The sequence below is a fragment of the Sinocyclocheilus anshuiensis genome, unplaced genomic scaffold (assembly GCF_001515605.1).
Source record: "Sinocyclocheilus anshuiensis isolate Anshui unplaced genomic scaffold, SAMN03320099.WGS_v1.1 scaffold524, whole genome shotgun sequence".
Taxonomy (NCBI): domain Eukaryota; kingdom Metazoa; phylum Chordata; class Actinopteri; order Cypriniformes; family Cyprinidae; genus Sinocyclocheilus; species Sinocyclocheilus anshuiensis.
Window position 1 is genome coordinate 1292790 of NW_015555703.1, and position 23248 is coordinate 1316037.

Here is a 23248-nt window from a genome sequence, read left to right on the forward strand (position 1 = left end):
GTTACTCTAAAGTCGTATTTGAGCTTTAAAGCATCTTTTTTTGGCAGGGATCCTTTTTAGAAGATTGCTTTACATGATCAATTTTGCTCAGTCAAGGTTAGTGAGGGATTTTAGACTGAAAGAAGATACATATTTACAGTCTGTTCGTTGAATTTTGGCCTGTTCGTTTGCCTGTGCGTCTCTCTGCATAGCTATCAGACATTCCAGGAGGCAACATCAATAATTTTTGTCATTTCCTGAAGTACCCAGTCTAGACAGAGAATCCTCCAACCTCCAGCAGAGCCAGTCGAATACACAATACATTGTCTAACTTTAATTAGAGGCCAGAACTGACACATTGCAGAAATGCACCACTTACACACCACTGTAACAGGAAACTCACTGCCTTAAACATGATGGGAGCATAAAATATGCCATGACTCACATCCTTGAAACCAACTTTGCCAATGGTGGTAGTCTACTTTAATTTGGGTGGAGACTGGACACAAAGTAGGAGTTGACCGTTAATGCTTATTTTAGCTTTTATTAGTTCCTCATGGTCACATAACAGATAATAGTATTGCCTGATACTGTAGTAACTCTGTATGGTAAATGATGGGAATGGTATGAAACTCTGGGCCAAAAGAAAGCGTCTTAGAAGAGCGCATAAATATGCTTCCGGCTTTTTGGCACAGTCTCTGTGATGTGAATATGCCTATGATGCCCTAAAATGCTTTCTATAGGCAGTTCACTAGGTTTTGCCTGATTTTAATTCATTTTTAGCTTACTCTATACATTTTGGATCACGTAGGCACTGGTTTGCACTCGCTTTGCATTGGGAACATTGAGGAACTGTGAGACTGGTTACGACAGGAAGCTCCTCCAGCAATTCTGCAGTCAGAATGAGTTGCATTAAGAGCAAACTGGTGTACATAGCCTTCAGGGGGTAGACTCTTTGATGTTGAAATAAATAATTTCATCAAATGCAGTGCCAAAGATGAATCACAATAGGTTGATTTGAAATTAGTAGTACAGTACGTGTCAGCTATTAACGTGATCTGTCAATTATAGGCTTTCAAATGAACATGGAGTTCAAAGACAGATTTATCTGTTCCAAAAACAGCAAAATGTGTCAGTCTGTTGCAAATTTTCTGAAGAAAAAGTGAGTACATGTAGCTGCTATGTCCAACTCAAAAGAGCTCAATTGAATATAATGCAGCATTTACTTTTGTCCAACGACCCTCAATCAAGTTGATTTTTGCCCTTTGTATTAAAAATGTTGGGCTTTTTTTTTAACTCAAGTAAAAAAAATAAAAGAAAATCTGAGGCCTGATTTATAAAATCAATCAGATTTGATCCTAAATTACACATTAAAATTGAGGAACCAATCGGGATTTATAAAGGCAAAAACCTATGTGAAAGTGTTCTTATGCATACGCCAAATGAAGAGCATGCATACAAACATTTTGCACTATATACTAGTTATAAAAATAATCAAACATTGTTTATTTAAATGTAAAGATAAAAACAACATGCATTAATGTTATTGAATTAGCAAATGAGCAACTGCTTTGTGATAATTACAGTACTGAAATTAATTGAATTAATATATTGAATTGCACATGTTCACTTGAATTTAAAGGGGTCATATGATGCGATTTCAAGTTTTCCTTTCTCTTTGGAGTGTTACAAGCTGATTGTGCATAGATAAGATCCCTGAAGTTGCAAAGACTAAAGTCTCAAAACCAAAGAGATATTCTTTATCAAAGTTAAGACTCTGCCACGCCCCCCTAAAACGGCTCGTTCTAACACGCCCCCACATGTCTACCTCACTATGTGGCAATATTAGCATAATGTGATCTTTAAAAAAGCATCATGACCCCTTTAAGATGTACTTTGATTTATAAAGTAGGATGCATTTAGGATTTTTTTTCTTTCTGTGCAGATCAAATATAAGTAAAAGTGGTTAGGATTTTGTTCAAATTCAAAGTATGAACAAAACAGCAGTAAACAAATAATTTTAGCAGGACTCTCAGGCAAAGTACTCTAGAGCCCTGAGCAATGAACAAGCTACATATCTTGATAGGACTCATTAAAGACTTAATTTCATGCATTGGGATGACTTTGTTTTTGACAAGTCAAAGGATGCCTTTATCTCACAAAGTCTTTTGCCATCTGTTAAACATGCTGGAAATCCCTAATGACATGGACAACAGTCCTGTGGGAGTCATTAGGTCTAATGAGGGGTTTTAATGGCCAAGAAATATCAAGTAATTTAACAGGACCATGTACATCAGGGTGCAAACATTAATCACTTATAACATTCCCAAATTCTAGGATGAAATTGTCTCCACACACACACACACACAAGACAATTTCATGAACACCACAATGAAGACAAAAGGTGTTCATGGCTTCTCCTATCACTTTCTACATATTTGTAAATCTTTGTTGGTTATTAAAGCTGCTCTAAAGGCAAATTGTGGCCAAATTCCTAATTAGGTTCTTGATATTTATATATAGTTCCATGTTTCTATCATTTTGGTCAGCAAGTTTGTTCAATTGCTAATCAGCATCAAAATGACAACTCATTATGTTGGCTTGACGAAATGACAGAGCAATGTTATTGTACAAGCTCTTCTCAAAACAACTAAATCCTTTTTTGACCATAACAAATTTTCAAGCTACATCCACCAAACTCAGCAATCGTTATTTTATAAAACACTTAATTTTCTTTTCGATTAAAACCATATTGTATCTGATCAGCAACTTCCAAAGGTTTGAATGTTACCATGATTTACCATGCTGTTACTGCATTTCCCCTTTTTTCTTAATTGAAAAATTGAGAAATTTGAAATTTCAAACTTCAAACTACACATGAACCTCACCAAAAACCTGCTGCAAAATACATACATATTTTTCTCAACATTAATAAGAAATTTCAGATGAATATATAATTGTACAAAATTTATAAGGACATATAATCTGAGAATTACCAGTATTGGAATGAATGGAATTGTTCAATCATTAAATTGAAATTAAATTAAAATAAAAAAATAAAAAAAACTCATGATTGATCAAAAACAGTACAAATGTATGAAACCTACATATGTATTTCTAAAAAAAACAGCAAAACAGCAAATATAATTCTGAAAAGTTTTCAAACGAAACATTCATTTTACTTTCATAAACGAAATAATCAATTTTTCATGCTGCAATAGTTTGACAATAGGCAAACATATTCATGAATTCACAAAATTCAGCTCCGAAAGAGTGTGAAGCATGGGGAAATATATTTCACAAAAGTTTTCTGGAACTAATAACTTCTTAGAAAATTTTACAAAAAGTATTTTTAAATACACGAGTCCAAAGTGACCTGTACGTGAAATGTGTAACTAACTAAAAAAACAAAACAAAACTATGCATCTCTTCCGGGTCAAAACGGACCTGAATGCATTATGAGGGTTAAAGCATTCAAATGACGTAAGGTATAACTATACAAGCTTTCAACATCAAGGCCTTTTAAACATTTTTATTTTTTTTAATCAGACAATGCTTTGTCAAGCCAACATCAGTTTTCTAAAGAGTATAGTGACAAATATGAACCTGATATTACTGTCATACCTGTTGTGCATGACTTTAGGGCGCTTTCACCACAAGTACACCTGAAACTGGACGTTATATCTGACAGAAACATGCCACATAATTCACCTGCGCTGAACACGAGCAGCCGTCAGACGAGCAGAAGAGGCTGGGCAGAGAAACAATGAGCAACAGACGCAGTTATATAACACAAACCCAGGCAAACTCTGTTCCACTTCATCCCATTGTGTGTGTGTGTGTGTGTGTGTGTGTACAGGTGTGTGGCATGTTTGAGTCGTCTTCTGAAGTAACAATACCACAGCAAATGAGCCATAACCAAACAAGCAGGCTTTCATCTCTATTGTCCAATACTGAATAAACAAAAATGATGCAAGTGACAAATACAAATGCATAAAATTTTAATGTTGTTACATGGAAATGTTATAAAATGTATAAACATTCACATAATTGTAAACTTCCACAAAAGTTGGCCAACAATTTCTTAAGCTGTAGTTCACATATTATAGCTTCTGCTGGTGAATAATTGAAAGTGAAGTATTTATAATTAACAGTATAAGTAAACAGCTTTCCATTATTGAATGGTACACAATTCATATTTGCATTGTAATGACAGCCAGGCCACTTGTTAAAATGAGACGCACTTAGTCTTAAAGGGACAGTTCACCCAAAAATGGAAATTCTGTCATCATTTTCTCACCCTCATGTCATTCCAAACCAATGAAACATTTGTTCAACTATCCCTTTAATGACTAAATAGCATGCTAACATATATATTACAGCGAGAGTAGTATGTTAGTGTGCTATTTCTGCTTACTTCTCTATGCATAGGGTACATGCGGTATTCAGTCAGTTGTAACCCAGTACTTAATTTCTAACCAGTGAAACCAGTCCATTTCGAAGGCAAGGAGGAGAACAGGAGATCTTGTGTTTGATAACACATTGTGTGAGATCCACGGACACCTTCCATCCTCCAGTCAGCCTTCAGATACTCATGTACGAGTGAGATCATCTTCTTCAGATCTTGTATTTCTGTTTCCCTCTGTCACTGATCACACAGATGTGCTGTGAGAACGAGAGAAGGATCACAGTAAGCCATTCAATAGGACCCTAAACACATCACAAGTGCAGTGATGTACAAAGATAGCTAGATGAAAACAGAAATTAAACAGAAATGTCAGCAGATTCCAAGCAGGCTTGATTACCACTGTTAGTACATAGTTATAGGCATCTAAAGATTTATATGCCTTCAGTTTCTATTTACTATATGCGCTCGGTTTCTCTATCTGGTACTGAAGGTGTGTCAGGCCACTCCTGCACGATCGTCCATCTATTGAGTGAGTGTGTACGAGTCGGCCAATCTGGATCCTTCAGTTAAAGGGATAGTTCACCCAAAAATGAAAATTCTGTCATTAATTACTCATCCTCATGTCGTTCTAAACTATTATTTACTGCTATTCTGTGTCAGTTGCGTCAAGCGTTTTCTACGTTGTTTACGCTTTGATTTGAACGAAAACAACGTATCCGCGTGACGCAGCTGACACAGAATAGCATACGCCGTTTACGTTCAGTGGATACTCTGCAAAATGGCACTGCGGTGACCCGGAGGAAACGAATTGTTGAATAAAGTCGTTATTTTTGCTTTCTTTGTGTACAAAAAGTATTCTCGTAGCTTCGTAAAATTACGGTTGAACCCTTGATGTCACATGGATTATTTTACCGATCTCCTTGCTACGTTTCTGGACCTTGATCGTGGTAGTTACCTTGATGTCTATGGGAGGGTCAGAGAGCTCTCAGAATTCATCAAAAATACCTTAATTTGTGTTCCGAAGATGAACGAAGGTCTTACGGGTTTGGAACAACACGAGGGTGAGTAATTAATGACAGAATTTTCATTTTTGGGTGAACTAACCCTTTAAAAGTTAACATTTTCAAATAACAATTGCGGTCCCAGATAGTGAGTGACATTACATATTCAGATAAAATCGAATTTTCTCCAGTCATTGTTAAAAGACAAGCAAACAAAACTTGCTAGCTAGCGTTAATGAAGCTAAACTCCGCCCATAAAAAACGTCACAATGTTTACTAAATGAAAAAGGGTCTATAAGCATAAAAATACAAAACTTTGTAAAATAATCTACAACTTTAATTAGACTGAACTGAGTACTGATATGATAGTTCAGAGATTTCCAAACTTTTTTGTTAACTGAACCCCTTATTTTTTACTTGAAGATCCCCCTGAGAAATATTTACATTATTTAACACATCAAATGTCAGTTAATGGTCAAATCACATAGAGTTAAACAAATATAATATTTATATTAATAAAATATTACTCTTTTTACCAAGTGTTTTATTTTGATCATTTTTATTTTAAAAGTATTTTGCATTTTTATGATTTAATTACATTACCTTTTAAAAAGTTTGGGGTCTGTAAGATTTTTGATTTCCTGAATAAAAAATTGTATTCAGCAAGGAAGCATCAAACTGATCAAAAGTAACAGTAAATACTTTTACATTGCTACAAAAGTTTTTTAAATATATGTGGGGCTCATTTTTAATGTATTTTTGTCTATTTTATTGCATGCTAACTATGTATTTTATTTTATGCATTTTGGTTAAAAGAAATTAATACTTTTATTCAGCAAGGACACATTAAATTGATCAAAAGTGGCAGCAAAGACTTACATTGCTACAAAAAAAATCTGTTTTAATTAAAAGCGGTTCTTCTGACCTTTCTGTTTATCAAGGAATCCTGAAAAATACACCACGTTTTCCACACAAAAATATTAGGCACAACTGTTTTCAACATTGATAATAATAAAACGAAGTTTCTTGAGCACCAAATCAGCATATTAGAATGATTTCTGAAGGATCATGTGACACTGAAGACTGGAGTAATGATGCTGAAAATACAGCATGATGACATCACAAAAAAATATTTTAAAATAATAAAAAAAAAATATATATTTTAAATTGAAATAATACATCACAATATTACTGTTTGATTGACTTTTTTCTGCATCGTGCCTACAGACATCATGTTGCGAGTGTGACAATGCTGTCTATGTAGGCAGCTCACTAGATTTCAGAACGGCGCTACTGTCTATGATTTATGCATGTGAGAGATAGATACTAGATTGTTGGATAATTGAATTGAACAGCCCAGGGTATTCTCTAAAGTGGGTGTCATTTTTCACAACAGCTCACTTACCCCTAGCAACCGGCCCTCCAAATGGAGACAAATGGACAACTGTGCAGCTGCAGAGAGACTGTTCCTCCCTAATTCTCGCAGTGCTAATGCTGTCTGTCATTTCACGCTTTGGGTAGACATTACAGGCTCGGCTCAGTTATATGTCACTGCAGTTCTAGCAAACAAACTCATGCTTCAAAGAGAAGTTCTGCACATGTCTCTGAGCGCTCGAGCCGCTGATCTCACACCAGTTGTCGTGTCCAGACTTTGGAATATGTAGACACACGGGGTGAGTCCTTCGTCTGGGGATATTCTCACATTAAGCTTTTAAAATGCTCTTTGACAGAAGTGAAAAACAACATTTGAGTACACTTTTATAGCCTGAATCAACCTATCAAGATGTCAATTTCAGTCAGTGCAACAGTTAACAATGTTGATAAAGTTACATTGACTTACAAAGTTAGTTACAAACTTACATTGAGATCTCGGAAGTATTCGTTGTAATCCAAGGCATAGCCGACCACAAAACGATTGGGGATCTCAAATCCAACATCTGGAACAAATATCACATATGAACGACATGGAAATGTTAATCTGTGTTTTTCATACTAATATTTTTGTGGAAAACAAAACTCAGGCAACAGAGCTCTTAACCCTGAAAAGCCTGACATGAAATATTAGTCAAAAAAAATCTTTTATTTTAATGGAACAGTTTAAAAAACTATCTAAAAAAAACCTTTTGCTGAATGTTTGATACACTAGGCTTTTATGGCTCGTGTAGTATCATATAGTGAGAATATGGAGCTCATATTCAAGGAGAAAAAACCCTCAGTTTTATACAGAGTTCGATTCAAAAATACGCAACTTGGTGCAGACATTTATATGGACAAAAAGTAAGATGAATTTCAATGAGATCTTATAACAGTATAGCCAAATCTTTACATAAAATGCATATAAATATCAGTTGTTGCTCTGTATCTCCCAATAATATCGCTCTTATTAAGATATTTAAAAGCTTATATTTATGTTCAGATCTCTGTAGTTTTAATTGAGGCAAACCATGCAATGCAATTCAACTGAGATATTGCCTGATGGATCATATTTGATCCTGACATTTTAACATGATTTTTCTAAAAATTGATGTATGGATAATCATTTAAGTTGCTTCAGTCCAGTAAATGTTTATCTTGAAATATGTCTATATATAAAGTTATTCTTACATTTACTTTATTCAAATCAGTAAAGATTTCACAGCAAAACCACATGTGAACCACAACCTTAAGGTGGACATTTTTTACAAAGAAGGCTCAGAGTAGATTGTGTACAGGTTTTCCAGCAGTTTGATCATATTCCTAATTTAGACGCCTTTGTGTATAAAATATTATACAGTAGGCTTTACAGGGTTAAAAGTCTATTAGGTCACTCTTTATTTTAAAGTCCAATTCTCACTATTAACTACAACGTTTGCCTCAATAAACTGCTTATTAATAGTTAGTAAGGTAGTTGTTAAATTTAGGTATGGGGTGGATTAAGGGACCTAAAATATGGTCATGTAGAATAAGTTATTAAAATGTGCTTCATAAGTACTAATAAACAGCCAATATGCTAGTAATATGCATGCTAATAAGCAACTAGTTAATAATGAGAACTGGTCCTCAAAATAAAGTGTTACCATATATTATATTGGTACATTATTATTCACAGATATTTAGATGTAGTATGCAGTAGAGTATGTAATCATCACTTACAGTCTGGCAGATATCCTGTACCACTGGGCACCCGTTTCACCAGCAAACTGTGACAGATACGAAACAAGGCCCAGAAAACACTCGATATGTGCACGTCTTTATCAAAAATATCCACATGTCAGCACACACACACAGTTCTACTGTACTGACTGGCTAAAGAAGGTGACTCCACAAACACAGAGCTCAGGTCTGAACTAGTCTATCAGTCTGTGGACTCACCCAGCTACTTTGATCATCTTAGGGCTGAAGGCTTCAACGTGATCCAGCAGAGTCTTCATGGTCTTTCCAGTGTCCACGATGGCCTGTGGGTAGAAGGATGCTGAGATGAAGGCTGTCACACACTATCAGCATAAGAAGCCCACATGACAGAATCTAAGTCGTCTTGGCATTGCATGAAATCATCACATCTCAGAGGCACGAAATAAACACTAGAATGCTGGAGTTCACTGTAATGTACTATGTTTTCAACCATAAGATACAAAAAAAATCAACGATAAGTTTCATTCCTTTATATAATTGCAAAAAGCATTATGTTATGTTATGTTAAGTTATTCAGGACAAAAGTTTGGGCTCGGTAAGCTTTTTTTTTATGTTTTTGAAACATTAAAAAATCTCTTTTGTCTCTTATGTTCACCAATGCTGCATTCATTTTATTCAAAAATACAGAACAAAATAGTGATATTTCACAATTACTATTATATTAAAATTTGTGCTGCTTAATATTTACACTTTCCAGGATTCTTTGATGAATCGAAAGTTCAAAAGAACAGCATTTATTTGGAATAAAAATCCTTTGTAACATTGTAAGAGCCTTTACCGTCACTTTTGATCGATTTAATGCATCGTTGTTGAATAAAAGTATTATATGTGACCCTGGACCACAACTTTAAAGGCGATTTTCTCAATATTTTAATTTTTTTGCATCCTCAGATTCCAGATTTTTCAAATAGTTGTATCTCAGCCAAATATTGTCCTATCATAACAAATCCTTTGCCATCAATGGAAAGCTTATTTATTCAGCTTTCAGATGATCTATAAATCTCAATTTCGAAAAATTGACCCTTATGACTGGTTTTGTGGTCCAGGGTCACATATTATAGAATTTTTACACATGCAAATATATTTAACGTAGGCCCCGCTATTTTTAGAGAAATGTTAATATTGTACTGTTGCACTTTTGTAGCTGGATCAGACTGTAAACAAAGAAAAATAAAATGTATTACGCTAACTTATTATTTAACAACAAATCAAAGCTAAATGTAGTGAACATATGGCATCATTAAAAGCAGAAAGTTTGAAAAACTGACATTCACGACTAAAAACGATCATCCTGCTTCTAAGCGACGTGGAATAAATGCAGCTTTTTTGCTTGAATAAACAGAGGCACAAAATGGTACATGATTGACTGACCTCTGAAATGTTCAAGCATATTGAGAGAGCGGGACAGTAAGCAGAAGAATAAAGCATCTGGAAGGATATTAAAGTGATCGAGGGAGTGAGTTTATCCAGACAGACAGCAGACGTACCTCCACAATCAGGACGTTCTTCAGGACATGTAAAGAAACACAAAGAAGATGAGACACTGAACGCTCAGGATATATCAACATCACAACATACTTACATAAAAATAACTCACATAGTCAAACAACAACGCAAAATTAGCACAGTACTCAGACTAGGTCAGTATAATGGTGGGAAAAGGGCAAAAGTGAATTACAGTGATGAGATCCAGCACTGGCAATGATACGAATTACAAAAATGACTTGGAAGTAAACCATCTGGATGCATTGTACTAATGAGAATTTGTGCTTAAATATTTTTAATATAATTTCTTTTGGGGTAAAGCTTGTCCTGTTTTCATTAGATTTACCCATGAGCTAGACTGGATGCATTTTTTTCTAACAAAAAACAAAGAAAATTTGTATAAAATCTATTTATTATTGTGCGTAGACCACCAAACAAACAGAAAAAAACTGCTTTATTTCCAAGTTAAAAACAGAGAGAATTCATATTCAGGGGGAAATAAAAAGACAAAAGATCTTTTACTGAAGAACTGTGTGTGTTTCACTGTATCACAATCCTGAGCTCTGCTGGGAAAATCCAATTACCTGAGCAACGGAGCAGATCAATCCTCTTACTGAAGAATTAGAAATCATAAACCTTTACAAACTCTAACCTCTCAGTCATGTCTATCACAAGACACACGCACACATATTCAGAATCACTGCACTTAACCAGGAACTGAAGAGAGGAACTGAACTTAAAATCCATTATAATTAGAGTTAATAATACAATTAAAGAATTTAGAAAAAATATAGGAACCGTTAAATAAAATTAATGCAATTATATAGACATAATAGTATAATTATTATAAAATGGTTTTAATGAAGGGAAATTTGTAAAATGGCATGATAATATTTGTGAAAGAATACAGAAAAAGAAAATAGATGCATATTTAAATTAGTCATCACGATGACTTTTTTTTCTTTTTTTTACAATAACTCTTTTTACTTGTTTTGCTTTGTTATTGTCTCTAGATTATAGTGTTTAAGTCAAATAAAAATAGTTCCACGGATATGTCTACAGAAATTATATGAATGGGAATAGAATGCTATGGTGCGTCTCAGTGTGTGTGTGTGTGTGTGTGTGTGTATTTGTTTGTATCAGTGTGTGTGTCTTTTGCATGTCTTGCTTGCAAACATTTGACCTGTAAAACTGTGTATTCCACAGAAACAGACGAGTCAACTTTAAGCATTTACCTTTCAAAAACGTTTCAAGAACACAAAAGAGAAAAATGACATTCTCTCACAGTGCTCCTAACTAGCAAATTATGCCTAGTTCATTTAAATACAATTCAATAGGTGAATCTCAAAAAACATGTCCAGGTCACATTTCACCACAAAGTCAAAAACTTAAAAGAAAAAAAAAATCATCATATTTCTCATAAGGAAAACAAAGAACCTTTTTTTTTTTTTTTGCATATTGACATTATATGGCCAGGTTTCATAAGGCGGCTGAGAATATCTTTACCTTTCCACTCAGCACAGACAGGTTCTCTGCTCCTTCTATGTGAAGATCTTGAGTTGACTGGTCATTCTGGAGTGAAATCAAGTATTATATTTTATCGTTTCATCGTAAGGAAAAAAAAAAAAAACGAATCAAAATGAAAATACAAAGGAAAAAATGACATTTAGTACATATTTACTTCGACCAATGCGTCTGGAAAGACTTACTATCTACTATAAATGAGCCAAGACATTAGATCAATCTAGTGTCAAAACTATTATTATTAAATTAAGTGGATGCTTTCCAGACAAAGTGATTTAGCGTACAATAAATGCCAGTTATCCTAGATCCACCTGGGTTCAACAAACATAGGCTTTAGTTGAAAAATGTCAACAGAGCCTCAAAGCTGATAACTGACTTCACAATCTCTAGGCTGAGCTGAGATACAGAGTGGGACGAATATAAAGTCACAACGCCCTCTGTTGACTAAATACATAAAATACAGACAACACGCAACAACAACAACAGTCACATTTCATTAAAGGGATAGTTCACCCCAAAATGAAAATTCTGTCATTAATTACTCACCCTCATATTGATCCAAACCCGTAACACCTTCGTTCATCTTCAGAACACAAATTAAGATACTTTTGATGAAATGTAAGAGCTCTCAGACCGTGCATAGAGTTACGTAATCAGATTACTTTTTCCAAGTAACTAGTAAAGTAACGCATTACTTTTTAATTTACAAGAAAATATCGGAGTTACTTTTTCAAAAAAGTAACGCCAGTTACTTTGTTTTCCCATTTACATGATGTGTGAACATGATGTTACTGTAGTTCTAGACTAAATGTGAATGTGCAATAATTCATCCCACTCGCAAAAAAAACTGATTTTGTATTCATCAAAATGAATTAAAACAGTGAAATGCAAACTCAGAATATGACTCAAACCTGCAATAATTAAATATGTTAAATAACACAAATGTATCTAATCCCATTTTATTAACCAATGTCTTTGCTGCTGACCTTTGATGATCCAGTTCAACCGTACTAATAAGCAAAAATGACTTTAGATAAACTAACAATTGTGCTTCATTGTTTTTTATTGCTGAAGAGTGTTGAACCTTCTTCTCCTGTGTTCTACTGTACAGATGTGAATTTACTTTTGCTTCAGCCTGAGGTTTATTCATTACACTTTTTGGTGTGAAAGGGCTTTTACATTTGCTATAAATAGAACCTCTTATATTAAAAACAATCAAGCCCTGCTCATATTTAAAAAGTAATGCGAAAGTAACGCAAAAGTAACGTAACATTACTTTCCATAAAAAGTAACCAAGTAACGTAATTAGTTACTTTTTTTATGGAGTAACGCAATATTGTAATGCATTACTTTTAAAAGTAACTTTCCCCAACACTGGTAAGGACATCGGTAAAACAGTCCATGTGACATCAGTGGCTCAACTTCAGTTTTACGAAGCTACGAGAATACTTTTTGAGCGCAAAGAAAACAAATTTTAAAATTTATTCAACAATTCTTCTCCCCCGAGTTACGTCTTCCGCTATTTTGGAGAGTATCACAACGCATACGCATGTTTTCCCCTAAGCGTAAACAACGCTGATTATGTTCATGTGCGCACTTTCTCCCCCGAACGTAAACAAAGCTGATTACGCAGATTACGTTCATGTGCGCGCTTTCTCCCCCGAACGTAAACAACGCTGATTACGCAGATTACGTTCATGTGCACGCTTTCTACCCCGAACGTAAACAACGCTGATTACGCAGATTACGTTCAAGTGCGCGCTTTCTCCCCCGAACGTAAACAACGCTGATTACGTCGATTACGCTCTTGGGTACTCTCCAAAATGGCGGAAGACGTAACTCGGGGGAGAAGAATTGTTGAATAAATTATGTTACTTTTGTTTTCTTTGCGCTCAAAAAGTATTCTCGTAGCTTCGCAAAACTGAAGTTGAGCCACTGATGTCACATGGACCATTTTACCGATGTCCTTACTACGTTTCTGGACTTGGGAACATTTCAGTTGCGTTGCTGTCTATGCACGGTCTGAGAGCTCTCACATTTCATTAAAAATATCTTAATTTGTGTTCCGAAGATGAACGAAGGTTTTATGGGTTTGGAACGGCATGAGGGTGAGTAATTAATGACAGAATTTTCATTTTGGGGTGAACTAACCCTTTAATCAGAACAAACTCCACTGAAACTGACAAAAATGCCTCAGGTTTTTAAAATGTTGGAGCAAAAATATACCACTTATTAAACATAGCATAACATGTTAAACTAATATATTTTTTGATATACTATTTTACTCTAGGCCTTTGCAGACACTTTAGTGACTTATTGGTCCTTTTTAACTTGCTATTAATCAAAGGAACTTAAAAAACTGTATCATCATGGTTTCCACAAAAATATGAAGCAGCACAAACACTGATAACAATCAGAAATGTCATCAGGTTTGGTTGCATGTCTGGCTTCACACAGCAATTTGCATGCAAGAAAGCCAAGACTCATTATGACCATGAAGGCATGCTGAGAAAATCACAAAGTGGCATTTGTAAAAGAAAATATTTGTGTCCACGTGCACAAGTGTGAAAGAAACTTGTGATTCATCACATGATCTAAGCAGTTTCATGCTCTTTTAGCATGTTAGGAAAATCATTTTAAATTTGCTCTACATTCAAATTCTGAGGAAAATGGAAAAACGACATCTATGGAAGAAAATCTCAGAAACAGAGAGTTCAAAAGCACTAAACTCCATGGGTGCTCACCAGGTAGCTCTTGAGCCGGATGAAGTCCACCCTCATGGGAAGGGTCTTGTTGGAGTGTCGGCACAGGACTTTGATGCAGTCCACCAGGTCAGCGCAGAACTGATAACCTCCCTTCAGCACACACAGCACCACGATGTCATGATCTCCAAGATCATCCATGATATTTCTGGCCAGTCTCTCTGTCCTGGAAAATCCCATGATAGCACAACAAAGTCTATTTGTCTATATTGATCCAAAAAGTGTTTGTTTTTCATACTGAATTGTCAGAAAAAAATGAACGCAATGTCTACATGCTTCATTGTCATTACTGGTCAAATAATCCTTCTTAGAACCATGCCTGATCCTAATGGGAATTTTCAGACAAAAAATGACAAAAGTATTATTTTAGAACACATAGGTCCCAATATGACTATTAAGACTAATATAATTTCCTGTGGGATTTCGGTAACACTTTACAATAAGGTTCATTAGTTAACTACTATAGTTAACATGAACTAAGCATGAACAATACTTCTAGCATTTATTAATCTTAGTTAATGTCAACATTTAATAATGCATTATTAAAATCAAAAGTTGTGCTTGTTAACATTAGTTAATGCACTGTGAATTAATATGAACCAACAATGAGCGACTGTAACTAACATTAACAAAGATGAATCAATACTGTAATAAAAGTATTGTTTGTTCATGTTAGTTAATACATTAACTAATGGAACCTTATTGTACAGTTTTACAGAGATTTCATTTAACTGTCCAGTACAAAGACATTATTCCAACAGAACAAGTTTTGGAACAAATAAAGATTACAATGGGAATTTTTAAAAATCCTGTAGAAATGTCTAATGACAAAGTGGCATCTTACATGCGTCTTATTCTTGTCTCATATTATTATGATCCTTTAATATGGGTATCAAAAACACGATAGAAATTCCATCTAAAAAGCTGATTTCACTGGTGAAACTTGCAATCAAGACTAAAAACGATTCGCTAACCAGCATGCTATGCAAAAGCTTATCCAAAGCCTGTGATAATTGTAGTGTAATTACAAAATGAATCCTCGTGCAAATGAATTGTCATTATTAACTTTTCAAAAGGAAAGGCAATCTCTCACATATATCCATTTCTCACACAATTTTAGCATACATTTGCTTGCATAAAAATAAAAAGATGTTCATCTCAAAACTACTTTACCAGGTCCATTAAGAAACATTGATTTCAGTATAAATTAGGCACTATGCTGTAAATCACGGTAGTTCTAAATATTTAAAATCTAAAAAAGTACAATCTTTACAAAGTCAAATGCATTGCTGAAATGTTTTCAAAATGAACATACAGCACGAAATAAAGTCAGTAATAAAATATGCATTTTTACTTGTTCATAGACTATGCAGTGGGGTGGGGTCCAAAAATCTGAGATCTAAAATCTCATTTAAACCTGTAATAGCAGAATGATTTCAACAGTCTGCACGGTGGACGTCATCAGTAAGTGGTTAGATTACTCTTAATTTCATTTCATTTACAGTACCTATCCATGATAACTCCGTGTGGGATGTAGACGCACTCCAGATCCTCGCAGTAATGCTCGGGAGAGTTGAACAGGTCCAGCGGGTACCCGGGCCAGTCATCCGGGATCTGCAAAGCACAGCCGAGTTGAGCTGAGATGAGACATATATGCTTTTTTTTTTTCTTCACGTGTTGCAAAGTTGCAACTGCGTGTTGGCTTCTTTTACAGAGTGGTCACAAAGTTTACAATGAAGTACAATCCGCCAGCTTTGGTTGCACACTAACTTCAAATGCTTTTAATTTATTTGCAAGCGCACAAACCACAATTCCTTTATCCAAGTCTGTTTGCTTGCGTTCCCGTCCTGCCATGTTGGATTCTTTCAGCTCGTTGAATGTATCGAACTCTTCTCGCGCACACTTCTGTAGTGCTGATGACGACACTCGCCATGACGTCATCGGGAGTGCACACAATGGGTGTCACCGCTGCTGGCGGAGCGTGGCGCATCGGTATGTGGGTGCAAGGGACAACAGTTTGGGTTCAGTGCAATCCATGTTCATTACACGTGTAGCTGAAGTTAACTTATTTCCCCAAACAATACAAATAATATTCCCAGATCCCATATCACTAGCCTAGAAAACAGTCTGTTTGTTTCCTTTTCACTGAATGCAGTCCACTTTAAACCATAGTATACATCATATTAGTTACAGTATTGTATTTAACTGATTGTTGGTGCTTTTCCCATAAAGCCTCTAATTGCTTGGTTGCAAAAACTTGTCTTCACACAAATGACTGGAATAGCTGAACCTGTAAATTGCACATACATTTGGCCATACAGATTATAAAAGTTAAATGATATGTTAATAATTGTATATATTAGTCATTCAAATCACTGTAGTTACTATTCAGAAATTGCTAATAAATTTCAATAGCAAGCACACTTGAAATTTTGAAGTAGAAAAAAAACTAAAATAATATTTTCTTTTCTTTTTATTTATTTGATTTATTTCTATCTTTTTGTTAGAAAAACTTAGGAAAACAACACTTATTTACAGATTTACAGTACACTTTTATCTTAAAGGCCTTTTGTAGTTTTATGATCACATGACAAGTTTTTATTTTGTTATGCATTTGCATGTTTATTTCAAAAGTTATATATTTTTAACCAAAATTCATCAAATTGTAAATGATGCTTTCAGTATTGGGTTTGCATGTTAAAAACATGATGACAACACTTTTTTAGTGTTGTTGTATATGCTCTTGTGTAATCTTTGCTGTAATGTAGATTGTTGTGTTTCTGTTTTGGTTTGCAATAAATTGCTTTAGACAATGACTTTTCCACCACAGCACCTCCACCTCGGTTTTTTCAGTTGGTATGAGGTTCTTTTTCTCAAATGTTTGGTTTTCATCAAACATGAGGTTTTGTGGCCACATTGCTCATGTTCCTCACGGTGGAGGCATTGGATGAGAAACTTCAATATTGCCTTGACATTCTATTTTAAGAAGCTTCTTCCTTGCTGACATCCAGTTTAGACCAAATCTGTACAGGTGGGTTTTAAACAGCTTGAAATTGGTTCACCAGACTTATAAGTCTCAACAATCCTTCTTCTGAGGGGCTCTGGCAGTTCTTTGATCTTGGCACGGTACCATGTACTCCAATGCTTGATGAAATCAGACTGATGTACAGAGATTTACATTATAGGCCTTTAAGTGTAGCCTTAATCATGTTTTACTGATTTGCACTTAGCTCAAATTTTAGACACTTCATATTTCATCTAGTGATACATGTAGGTGTGCACTAACTTTTTTCCCACACAAGAAATGTCAATTTCTGTTTATTTAAGCTGTACAAACCATTTACAGTGTCATTTGTTAAGTCATATTCCCTTTCCATTTTTTTGGTGTTGGTGAAATGCCAGTCTCAAATAAGTGTCATAATGTGCTTAAAACAAAACAAAACTGCAGTATACTAAGCGTGTACTAGATTCACATTATTGTATATGACTTCTGTTGCTTTTATTCTGAGCCAATGATATTTTTATGAAGATATTGTTTAGTGCCTAATAAGCCATTTTCCTCGAGGGGATCGTTTACTGCTCCTGGCAATAGATGATTTCAGGTTTTACTGTCCTTGTAGGGATATTTTGGTATCTTTTGATATCCCATAATATACAGAAAATCCAGAACAGATTTGGAGAAATGTAGCATCACATCACTTGCTCACCAATGGATGCTCTGCAGTGAATGGGTGCCATCAGAATGAGAGTCCAAACAGCTGATAAAAACATCACAATAATCTACAAGTAATCCACACCACTCCAGTCCATCAGTTAACATCTTTGAAGTAAAAAGCTGCGTGTTTGTAAGAAACAAATCCATCGTTAAGACGTTTTAACTTTAAACCATCGCTTGAGTCCTTAATCTATAATAATGCTTCCTCCTGTCAAAAAAGTAATTCTGTCAGGACCACTATCGTCAAAGATGATTGACAATTAGCATACAGTTTGGATTGGCGGTATGGTTCTGTTCTGGGCAAGAACTCCCTGCGCATCCATGCAGCCTAGCATGGATGAGAGCAGGGAGAGCAGCGATACCCCCCCAGGGTAAACAGAACAGAACCAACATAAATGTATGCAGATATCGTTAAAGTTCAATAATTTTATGTACACATTTTAGAATTAGTCTGATTCAAAGGATAATCAGAAGGCTGAATCCTGACTGACAGAGGAGGAGCTGGGGATGGAGGAGGATAATTAGCTATTGAGCAATGCGAAAACTGCTGATAATACTGAGGGACCTTATATATGAATGCTTATATAGGTGTCGTATTCCTATAGGTAGATGGGGATCAGCTGAGAGTCAGCTGATGCGAGCTTGACTAACCTGACCTGCCAGAATTGTTTGTTTAGAGCTGTTTTTAGACTGTTTTTGTTTGTAAACAGTGCTTTATATCTGCATATTTCTTTCCTGATGCAGATGAGACGACTTTTTAAATGGAGAAATCAATATTATGGATAGAGGACTAATCTTATATTATTTGAGAATTGAGCTGAATAATGACACTTATGTGCTGTAGCTGCTTTGCAGCTCAAATTGAATTTGTTTCATAATTGATGAATATTTAAGACATTAACACTGTTATTTTTTCTGTTTATTAATGTGAAGCTGCTTTGAAACAATCTGTGTTGCATAAAGTGCTATGCAGCAAACAACATAAAATGCCACATAAACATCTTAATGCACATAACAGATAACAAAACAGAGAATAAACCCACGTAAGGCTCATATAAGGCCGATTGTACTTTTTACTTTAATATCGTACTGTAAATGTATCCTGTTTTAATCACATGACTTTTTCTGCTCATCCAGCATATTTATGACCATCAGCAGGGCAATGGCAGTGAATACAAAAACACATAGGTCTAAAAGCAATTATAAGGTACTTCAATCTTTAAAAACACATTTTAATATTTCACAGTAAAACTATGTGTTATCATGTACATTTTTATCGTAAACTGTAAAGAAACTATTAAGAATTAACACGTTTTTGCTGTCAAATTTTTACAGTTTTCAGGTGCATTTTTTACAGTGCAGGTTTAATGTTGCCCTAACAATAATGTAACATTTAGCATACAAAATAATGCATCTTTAATATCAATGAGATTATGGAGGAGAAGAATGGACAAGGATTGCTTAATATGCCCATGAGAACATCTCGTACCAGCATCCCTTGTCTCTCTTCACCCCACCCAAGTGCACAAGACTGACAGGAGCAATGGCCATTCACATGTCTGCAGTACAGTAACGAGGGAAAGATTCTATTAGAAACAATCAGCCCCCCGCCACAAGTCGTTCCAAGATCTACCGAGGCTTGACGCGTTAGATCCACAGATGTGGGTGGCGTGGTCGGTGTGTGGATTTGTCTGATTGAGCCATTAGAGTTGAGTAACTTTGGAGAACGCACGCCTGTTTACGCTGAGCTGAGGAATGGACACACTCATGAAGTGAACGTCGATGGAGAACGTTCACGGTCCTCGTTGGCGTCGAGGCATGGATGCATTACTGCTCTACCTTCTTCTGCTAATTGGAATTGCGAAGGGATCGAATTACGGCTACGTGGAATGGTCTGAAAATGACAAAGATCCTGAAATCAAGGCAAAATACCCGATTTACAGCACCGGGGAGACGATGCACCAGCAACCGACCATCTCCAGCACTGAGCGGACGGCGGTGGCGCATAAGCTCGAGGAGGATCTGCCGCGGGTGGTCACCGCTTTCCTGCACACGGGGGACTCATCCACCCTGGAGCATGTCAGCTGCTCTCGGCGGTATGAGCTGAGCAGTCTCCGCGGTGGAGCTCATGCCGCCTCGCACTCCTCCCTCCACGGCGTCCTCGACACCATGACGCACGCCACCAACTTCCTAAACATGCTCCTGCAGTCCAACAGCTCCAGGGAGCAGCATCCGAGGAGGGATATCCAGTGGTACCACGCGCTCGTGACGAGTATGTTGGAAGGGAATCCTAAAATCCACCGGGCGGTGCTCACATTTCACACGGAGTCTCCTGAGGCGCCCGGTCCGCAGGTGTTCCTTCAGGCGACCAGAGGCGAGGAGCGCATAGTGCTTCAAGATCTGTCCAACACCGCGCGCCATCGCCTTAAAAACAGGACGCCTGAGTCCGACTGGTACAACGAGTTTCGGGACCGAAAGAGACCCCAGAGGCTGGAAAAAAGTCGAGCGTTTCCAGCAGCGCAGGGCGACTATTTTCTGGACAGAAGTCACGTCAAGTGGTCTGCGCCCTTTCTAGAGTGCGAGCACGGCAGGTTTGTGCCGCACTGGCTGCTAACACTCTCCGCTGGTTTCTATGGTCTGAAGAATTACTCTGTGCCGGAGTTTAGGTAAGGCACTCTTAATGAACTTAAGCATAAGTCACATACATCAACAGACTGAACAACGAGTTAGATTGTGTGACCCACAAACTCCAAATTCATGTTTACAGGTGCATCTCAATAAATTAGAATGTCGTGGAAAAGTTCATTTCAGTAATTCAACTCAAATTGTGAAACTTGTGTATTAAATAAATTCAATGCACACAGACTGAAGTAGTTTAAGTCTTTGGTTCTTTTAATTGTGATGATTTTGGCTCACATTTAACAAAAACCCACCAATTCACTATCTCAACAAATTAGAATATGGTGACATGCCAATCAGCTAATAAACTCAAAACACCCATTCTAATTTATTGAGATGCACCTGTATATAAGACAAGCAGGTTTTAGTTTGAACACATAATAATTGTGTTTCATATACACTATCCCTGCTAACACACAGTTACGCAATGTATTGGTACTTTTTGGTGATTTAATGACGCAGTAGCTTATGTTTAATGCGAGGTCATATAATTGACCGGGGCAAGTTGTCACTTATTCTTATTCCAGTGAATGTTTCTCAGAATTATTTGTAAAAGTCAGTTTCTGTTGGTACATATCTTAAAGATTTGGTTACAAAAACCTATAAACATTTCCGTGAGAATAAAATATTATAGGCTACTGGAGTTCACTGAACACGTGCGGATCTGTTATGTGGGGTTAGTTGTCACAACAGGAATTTGTCTTTTATAAAGGCAGCAAAATTTAAACAGTGAAACATTAATGAAACACAAAACAGTTGATAAAAAATGCATAAAATATTGAAATGAATAAATTTTATACATTCATAAGATTTAAAACACCTGCCCAACCTGACATCTATGAAAAATACTAACATTTTTTATTTAAAATCAGTTAATTATATAATTGACTCTTGTCTTAATGTATGCTGCTAGTGTGATTCACTTGTTTACCCAATAAAAACAGCAAAAATATTATGATATTATGGTTGAATATTCATTTGAGGCAAGAATTGTCAAAACTTATTCTAATATATGAGGTTTTGAAATAATCTGGACTCAAAACTTTTACTGTCAGTGTACAGTTACTGAGTTATAACCAACCAATCTGATTAAAAGTATTTAAATGTCTATATGTCATTAGATAGCATATCAAGTGGGACGTACTTTGAATAAGGTTAGCACAAGCACACTTTTTAAGTAGAACGTTTCACAAGGTCTTAAATGATGGAATAATATATATTGTTCAAAATAAATACAATAAGTATTTAGACACTTTCTGGTTGTGGAAGGTTAGTGGATCGTGTTCATAGTTGAACTGTGGTTACTCTGCTTGGACTCATGTGATGGAAACTCACTTCGTACATCCAACGGAAATTGCGATACCAGTTGGTTAAAAGTCACTGCCAAGATGGCTTGGCAGCATTTGCTTGCAGATGCCACTTGCCTGATATTTTGTCATCTAATGCAATGCCATTCAGACATTTTTATTGGAGAGAAAGACTTTTGAACACTTGTAAGCAGTCAGAGTATACACAGACAGAATGCTGGTTTTCTTTCAGCACAGTAATGTGATTGTTAATGTGTTAAATTGCTAGGTATCACCCATAGACAGCATCAGGTCACAAACCTGATTCAAGCAATTTCAAAATCAATCAAGCCATAAACGAATTACAAAAGCTGCTGGCTGCACTGGTTACTTGAATGCATTTTGAATTTTGGGCCAGTTGCACTTGAACTCTGCAAATGATATGATACTCATGTGTGCTCAGTTTTTTATAATCAACAGCCATTGGAATTTGCTGATATTGCAGCTGTAATGGTTTTCTGCCAGATGTGATCTATGCAATCAATGCAATGGAAATTATCCATTTGAATGGTGGTGTGGTAAACGGATGTTAGCAAAGCGTATAACATATGAAACTGGAGATTCTGTTCAGAGGTCAGCCTTTAAGGAAAACTTCATCAGAGAATTAAAAATTCACATAAAGCATGGCAAAGTTGGCTGAAACTAAAGCTCCCGACCTGTGGTTGGAAGCAAAGTTTCTTGTTAGTATTACATGTGGACTTAGATCATGCTCTTGAGCAAAATAAGCAAGTTAACATACAGTACAGTACAATATATATCTTTCATAAATGTATGTATAGGCCTATATACATTATGTATATATTTTTGAAGAGTGCGCATGTACATATGCCCCATTTTTGGTTCCCCAAAGAAGCTTTTTGTAAACAGTTCTAACTTTTTTTTTCTTAATGTGAAGAACATTTTATAGGGGTGGTTCACTGGGTTTTTTCTAGGCTTGATTGTGTTTATAGGGTGCAGTCTAACATGTGTTAATGCTTCGTTTAAAAAAAAAACGCATTATTTTTCACATAATTTACCTTTATTCCACACCGCTCTGTCCCTTCTCTGAGAAATGGGCTGATTGGTTCCCCAAAGAAGCTTTTTGTAAACAGTTCTTAACTTTTTTTTTCTTAATGTGAAGAACATTTTAAAGGGGTGGTTCACTGGGTTTTTTCTAGGCTTGATTGTGTTTATGGGGT

At 35.9% G+C, this 23248-nt stretch overlaps 2 protein-coding genes across 4 annotated transcripts in view; one reads left to right on the top strand and one right to left on the bottom strand.

Annotated features, from left to right (window-relative positions):
- Positions 1 to 3993: 3993 nt before the first annotated feature.
- On the bottom strand, positions 3994 to 16204 carry prtfdc1b (phosphoribosyl transferase domain containing 1b). Of its 3 annotated transcripts, XR_001632231.1 has the most exons (10): positions 16137 to 16204; positions 15838 to 15944; positions 14313 to 14496; positions 11551 to 11616; positions 10047 to 10064; positions 8740 to 8822; positions 8521 to 8567; positions 7249 to 7325; positions 4543 to 4644; positions 3994 to 4503 (listed from the first exon to the last, which is right to left on the bottom strand). XR_001632231.1 is itself a non-coding variant. In XM_016464573.1 (9 exons), the coding sequence occupies exons 1-9, from the start codon at positions 16182 to 16184 to the stop codon at positions 4597 to 4599; spliced, it is 678 nt and encodes a 225-aa protein (XP_016320059.1). In that variant the 5' UTR covers positions 16185 to 16204; the 3' UTR covers positions 3994 to 4596. The 3 variants fall into 3 exon arrangements, 2 of the variants coding, with proteins under 2 accessions (XP_016320059.1, XP_016320060.1); XM_016464573.1 differs by having other exon boundaries at positions 3994 to 4644; XM_016464574.1 differs by lacking the exons at positions 3994 to 4503; positions 4543 to 4644 and adding an exon at positions 6681 to 7109.
- Positions 16205 to 19497: 3293 nt separating this feature from the next.
- LOC107671743 (probable G-protein coupled receptor 158) overlaps positions 19498 to 23248 on the top strand; it is a 50223-nt gene continuing 46472 nt past the window's right edge. The window contains exon 1 of the mRNA XM_016464689.1: positions 19498 to 20711. Within this exon, the coding sequence (XP_016320175.1) occupies positions 19828 to 20711 (884 nt within the window). The 5' untranslated portion in view covers positions 19498 to 19827. The remainder of the gene's footprint in view (positions 20712 to 23248) is intronic.

Bases quoted from the DNA above. Each gene is read 5' to 3' on its own strand.
- prtfdc1b (XM_016464573.1), bottom strand. From the start codon at position 16,184: ATGGCAGGACGGGAACGCAAGCAAACAGACTTGGATAAAGGAATTGTG. The intron at 15,945-16,136 runs GTTTGTGCGCTT...TGTGCTTTGCAG, and splicing joins ACTTGGATAAAGGAATTGTG to ATCCCGGATGACTGGCCCGG. The intron at 14,497-15,837 runs GTACTGTAAATG...GGGATTTTCCAG, and splicing joins CACGGAGTTATCATGGATAG to GACAGAGAGACTGGCCAGAA.